We start from the raw sequence: 6,988 nt of genomic DNA on the forward strand, positions 1-6,988 counted from the left end.
TATCTCTGAAAGCAAAAATGGGTATGTTTGAAGGAATGGTGGCTCCAACAATGTTGTATGGTTGCGAGGCGTGGGCTATGAATAGAGTTGTGCGGAGGAGGGTGGATGTGCTGGAAATGAGATGTTTGAGGACAATATGTGGTGTGAGGTTGTTTGATTGAGTAAGTAATGTAAGGATAAGAGAGATGTGTGGTAATAAAAAGAGTGTGGTTGAGAGAGCAGAAGAGGGTGTTTTGAAATGATTTGGTCACATGGAGAGAATGAGTGAGGAAAGATTGACCAAGAGGATATATGTGTCTGAGGTGGAGGGAACGAGGAGAAGTGGGAGACTAAATTGGAGATGGAAAGATGGAGTGAAAAAGATTTTGAGTGATCGGGGCCTGAACATGCAGGAGGGTGAAAGGCGTGCAAGGAATAGAGTGAATTGGAACGATGTGGTATACCGGGGTCGACGTGCTGTCAATGGATTGAACCAGGGCATGTGAAGCGTCCGGGGTAAACCATGGAAAGTTCTGTGGGGCCTGGATGTGGAAAGGGAGCTGTGGTTTCAGTGCTTTATTACATGACAGCTAGAACTGAGTGTGAACGAATGGGGCCTTTATTGTCTTTTTCTAGCGCTACCCCGCACACATGAGGGGGGAGGGTGTTGCTATTCCGTGTGTGGCGGGGTGGCGATGGGAATTGATAAAGGCAGACAGTATGAATTATGTACATGGGTATATATGTATATGTCTGTGTGGGTATATATATGTATACATTGAGATGTATAGGTATGTATATTTGCGTGTGTGGACGTGTATGTATATTCATGTGTATGTGGGTGGGTTGGGCCATTCTTTCGTCTGTTTCCTTGCGCTACCTCGCTAACGCGGGAGACAGCGACAAAGCAAAATAAAGATAGATAAGATATATATATATATATATATATATATATATATATATATATATATATATATATATATATATATATATATATATACATCTTTTTTTTCCACGCTATTCGCCATCTCCCACGTTAGCGAGAAAGCGTTAAGAACAGAGGACTGAGCCTATAAGGGAAATCCTCACTTGGCCCCCCTCTCTGGATTGGATTACGTGTTTATTGATAGGCGCGCGAAAGAGACTTTTGGATGTTAATGTGCTGAGAGGTGCAACTGGAGGGATGTCTGATCATCATCTTGTGGAGGCGAAGGTTAAGATTTGTAGAGGTTTTCAGAAAAGAAGAGAGAATGTTGGGGTGAAGAGAGTGGTAAGAGTAAGTGAGCTTGTGAAGGAGACTTGTGTGAGGAAGTACCAGGAGAGACTGAGTGCAGAATGGAAAAAGGTGAGAGCAAAGGACGTAAGGGGAGTAAGGGAGGAATGGGATGTATGTAGGGAAGCAGTAATGGCTTGCTCAAAAGATGCTTGTGGCATGAGAAGCGTGGGAGGTGGGCAAATTAGAAAGGGTAGTGAGTGGTGGGATGAAAGAGTAAGATTATTAGTGAAAGAGAAGCGAGAGGCATTTGGACGATTTTTGCAGGGAAATAGTGCAAATGACTGGGAGATGTTTAAAAGAAAGAGGCAGGAGGTCAAGATAAAGGTGCAAGAGGTGATATATATATATATATATATATATATATATATATATATATATATATATATATATATATATATATATATATATATATATAAGTGGGAGATCTAATTGGAGGTAGAAGGATGGAGTGAAAAAGATTTTGAGCGATCGGGGCCTGAGCATGCAGGAGGGTGAAAGGCATGCGAGGAATAGAGTGAATTGGGGTCGACATGCTGTCAATGGATTGAACCAGGGCATGTGAAGAGTCTGGGGGGAACCATGTGAAGTTGGTGGCCTTTGTTGTCTTTTCCTAGCGCTACCTCGCGCGCATGCGGGGGGAGGGGGTTGTCATTTCATGTGTGGCGGGGTGGCGACGGAATGAATAAAGGCAGCAAGTATGAATTATTTACATGTGTAAATATGTATATGACTGTGTGTGTGTGTGTGTGTATATGGGTGGGTTGGGCCATTCTTTCGTCAGTTTCCTTGCGCTACCTCGCTAACGCGGGAGACAGTGACAAAGTATAATAGAAATAGAAATAGATAAAAAAAAAAAAATATATATATATATATATATATATATATATATATATATATATATATATATATATATATATATATATATATGTTGGAAAGGATCACAATTTTGCGCGTGATCAAGATATTCCTACGAGTCTACGAGGAAAATGAAACACGAAAAGTTCCCAAGTGCACTTTCGTGTAATAGTCACATCGTCAGGGGAGACACAAGAGAGAAATATAACGGTCAGTTGATATACATCGAAGAGACAGAGCTAGGACGCCAAATGGTAAACATGTGATTGTCCAAAACAATCACACACACACACACACACATATATATATATATATATATATATATATATATATATATATATATATATATATATATATATATATGTATATATATATATATATATATATATATATATATATATATATATATATATATATATATATATATATTTTTTTTTTTTTTTTTTTTTTTTTTTTTGCTTTGTCGCTGTCTCCCGCGTTTGCGAGGTAGCGCAAGGAAACAGACGAAAGAAATGGCCCAACCCACCCCCATACACATGCCTTGATTCAATCCACTGACAGCACGTCAACCCCGGTATACCACATCGATCCAATTCACTCTGTTCTTTGCCCTCCTTTCACCCTCCTGCATGTTCAGGCCCCGATCACACAAAATCTTTTTCACTCCATCTTTCCACCTCCAATTTGGTCTCCCTCTTCTCCTCGTTCCCTCCACCTCCGACACATATATCCTCTTGGTCAATCTTTCCTCACTCATTCTCTCCATGTGACCAAACCATTTCAAAACACCCTCTTCTGCTCTCTCAACCACGCTCTTTTTATTTCCACACATCTCTCTTACCCTTACGTTACTTACTCGATCAAACCCCCTCACACCACACATTGTCCTCAAACATCTCATTTCCAGCACATCCATCCTCCTGCGCACAACTCTATCCATAGTCCACGCCTCGCAACCATACAACATTGTTGGAACCACTATTCCTTCAAACATACCCATTTTTGCTTTCCGAGATAATGTTCTCGACTTCCACACATTCTTCAAGGCTCCCAGAATTTTCGCCCCCTCCCCCACCCTATGATCCACTTCCGCTTCCATGGTTCCATCCGCTGCCAGATCCACTCCCAGATATCTAAAACACTTCACTTCCTCCAGTTTTTCTCCATTCAAACTCACCTCCCAGTTGAATTGACCCTCAACCCCTACTGTACCTAATAACCTTGCTCTTATTCACATTTACTCTTAACTTTCTTCTTTCACACACTTTACCAAACTCAGTCACCAGCTTCTGCAGTTTCTCACATGAATCAGCCACCAGCGCTGTATCATCAGCGAACAACAACTGACTCACTTCCCAAGCTCTCTCATCCCCAACAGACTTCATACTTGCCCCTCTTTCCAAAACTCTTGCATTCACCTCCCTAACAACCCCATCCATAAACAAATTAAACTACCATGGAGACATCACACACCCCTGCCGCAAACCTACATTCACTGAGAACCAATCACTTTCCTCTCTTCCTACACGTACACATGCCTTACATCCTCGATAAAAACTTTTCACTGCTTCTTATATATATATATATATATATATATATATATATATATATATATATATATATATATATATATATATATATATATATATATCAGGTTTGAATTCCAGAGGGAGCGTTGGCTTATCGCAAACAACAATTGCGGTGTAAACCTGAGTTCGTGAAATACGATCACTGAGCTGAGAGAGAGATCGAGGAATGTCCGTTCTCAGTGTGTCCAGTGCCAGCAAGTCCTTGTCAACAAATCTATGAAGGAAAACAAACTAAAATGTCACTTGTGTTCAGGTCATCCAGACTTTGTTGAGAAGCGACTAAGATATTGAAAGGATAAGGAAGAACAGGTAAAACGAAGACGGACTGATGCTCCTTGAGGCTCAGCTTTTTCTTTGGAGAAAGCTTCCTTGGCGTCCTTTGAAGTGGCATGGCGTATTGCAAGATGCAAAAAGCCTCATAACATTAGAGAGGAGCTAGTAAAACCAGCAGCAGCAGCTATGGTGAAAACTACTTGCATCAGACGTCGAATTGATCTCATTCTTTAGATATTTTAGATCAGCTAATTGTGGCGCTGAAAAAAATGGCAGGAAAATTTTCACTGCGGTTAGATGAATTTGTGAACATTGCTGGTGACCCTCAACTCATGGTTTTTGTGAGTTATAGACGAGATGTCAGAATTCTACGGAAATTTGTGTTCTGTAGTGCATTGTGCACAACCACCAATGAAGGAGGCATCTTTGTTATATCGGACAATTTTTTTTCCAGAAATACAACTTCGACTGGTTGACTTGTTTGGCTGTGTGTACTGATGGAGCTTCATCTATGATGGGAAGTCATGTAGGTTTTGTCACTCGAACTGAAAGAGAAAATCCTGATGTCATAATGTCTCACTGTTTCTTACATGAAAACTTGGCCTCTCAACGTCTCCAGCCGAAACACTATGTGGTTCTGAACGATGTTATCCAAGTTGTGAATGTTATCAAGGCCAGAGCTTTGAACTCACGCATTTTCCATAAAATGTGTGAAGAGATGGGATCACATCACCTGCACCTACTTTTCCACTCTGATGTCCGCTGGCTGTCTCGAGGTCGCGTTCTTGAGCTGGTTATTGAGCGAAAAATTGAAAGAGAAGTTTTTCTCCAGGAGAAAAAGCTTAAGCTGGCCGACTGCTTCAAAGATCCTGCTTGGGTGGCAAAGGTGATTTATTTAGGCGATATCTTCAGGCACATGAATGAAGAGAACTCAGACATGCAAGCCCGAAATCAAACTATGAAGGACGTTAGTGAAAAAAATTGCCCCATTCAAGAAGAAACTTGCACTTTGGAGAAAAAGGTTAACCAGGGGAAAGAAGGCTGCTTTTCCAGGACTGAGTGAGTGTAGTGCTGGAAGATTCGTCAGAAATAGCCCTTGCTGACATTAAAGTGGATTTTAAAGATCATTTGAAGAAACTTCAGGAGGAAATGGACAGATATCTGCCAGAAAGTATCGACCTACGTCAAGATAGCTGGGTTAGGAATATGTTCGGTGTGAACGTCAGCGAAGATGGAGAACATATCCCTGGTTTTCAAGAAGAACTAATAGATCTCCAGGAAAATCAGGTGCAGAGGCAACGTTTTGAAAGTCTCTCGTACTCTGAATTCTGGGCTCAACTCAAGGATAATCCTATTCTGACTCATGAGGCTGAAAAGGCTCTTCCCCCTTATCCAACCACATAGCTGTCATGTATAATGCACCGAAACCACCGCTCCCTTTCCACATCCAGGCCCCACAAAACTTTCTATGGTTTACCTAAAGACGCTTCACATGACTTAGTTCAATCCATTAACAGCACATCGTTCCATTTCATTCTATTCCTTGCACGCCTTTCACCCTCCTGCATGTTCAGACCCCGATCGCTCAAAATCTTTTTCACTCCATCCTTCCACCTCCAATTTGGTCTTCCACTTCTCCTCGTTCCCTCCACCTCTAACACATATATCCTCTTTGTCAATCTTTCCTCACTCATTCTCTCCACGTGACCAAACCATTTCAGTACACCCTCTTCTGCTCTTTCAACCACACTCTTTATTACCACAGATCTCTCTTACCCTTTCATTACTTACTCGTATATATAGAACACAAGGTGAAAGTGAATACAGTTAGAGTGGGTGGGGAATGAAAAGGAAAGCAGTGATGGCATGTGTAAGAGAAGCATGTGACATGTGAAAGGTGGGAGGTGGGCAGATTAGAAAGGGTAGAGAGTGGTGGGATGAAGTGAAGTTGCTAGTGAGAGAAAGAGAGGCGTGGTGAGAGAGTAAAAGTAAATTTTAGGGAAACTTAAATGGTTTGTAGGGGGACTGATAATATACGAAAAGCAAGAGAACAAATGGGAGCATCGGTGAAGGCGGCAAATTGGGAAGTGGTAACAGGTAGTGATGGAGTGAGGAGATGGAGTCAGTATTTTGAAAGATTGTTGAATGTATTTGATGATACAGTGGCAGATGAAGGATGTATTGTTCGGGGTGGCATGCGAACTGTAAGGGTCATGGAAGTGGTTTGGTAAAGGGAGAAGAAGTGGTGAAAGCCTTACGTAAGATGAGATGTGGCAAGGCAGCTGGGATGGTTAGCATTGCAGTTGAATTTCTTAAGAAAGGGTTTGACTGCGCTGTTGACTAGTTAGTTAGGATTTTCGGTGTATGCGTGAATCATAGTAAGATGCTTGAGGATTAGCGGAATGCATGCATAATGCCATTGCATAAAGGCAAGGGGATTAAGGTGAGTGTTGAAATCAAGGAGGTGTGCGTTTTCTGAGTGTAGCTGTTAAGTTATATGGGAGGGTATTGATTGAGGGTGTGAAGGCATATACAGAGTATTAGATTGGGGAGGAGCAGTGTGGTTTCAGAAGTGCTTGGGGATATGTGGGTCAAGTGTTTGCTTTAAATAATATGTGTAAGAAATACTTAGAGAAACGGATGAATTTGTGGGTGGCATTTACGGTTTTGGAGAAAGCATATGTTAGGTTTGATAAAGATGCCTTGTAGAAGGTTTTTAAGAATATGGTGAGGGAGGGTAGTTACTAAAAGTAATGATAAGTTCTTATCAAGGGTATAAGGCTTGTGTGCGAGTAGAAAGAGGGGAGAGTGAATGGTTCCAAGCGAAGGTCGGTCCGTGGCAGGAGTATGTGATGTTACCACATGTTTGAATCGTCTGATGGATGGAGTGGTGAGGGATGTGAATGCGAGCGTCTTGGAGAGAGGGGCGAGTATGCAATCTGTAGGAAATGAAAAGGCCTGGGAAGAGAGTCAGTTGTTGTTTGCTGATGATGCAGCACTGATGGCAGATTCGAGT

At 41.6% G+C, this 6,988-nt stretch overlaps 1 protein-coding gene across 1 annotated transcript; it reads left to right on the forward strand.

Moving 5' to 3' along the window:
• The first annotated feature begins 4,241 nt into the window (after positions 1–4,241).
• Positions 4,242–5,376, forward strand: LOC139749315 (protein FAM200B-like). Its single transcript, XM_071663041.1, has 3 exons — positions 4,242–4,313; positions 4,427–4,939; positions 5,107–5,376. The coding sequence occupies exons 1-3, from the start codon at positions 4,242–4,244 to the stop codon at positions 5,374–5,376; spliced, it is 855 nt and encodes a 284-aa protein (XP_071519142.1).
• Positions 5,377–6,988: the final 1,612 nt, after the last annotated feature.

The sequence above is a fragment of the Panulirus ornatus genome, chromosome 7 (genome assembly GCF_036320965.1).
Source record: "Panulirus ornatus isolate Po-2019 chromosome 7, ASM3632096v1, whole genome shotgun sequence".
Classification (NCBI taxonomy): domain Eukaryota; kingdom Metazoa; phylum Arthropoda; class Malacostraca; order Decapoda; family Palinuridae; genus Panulirus; species Panulirus ornatus.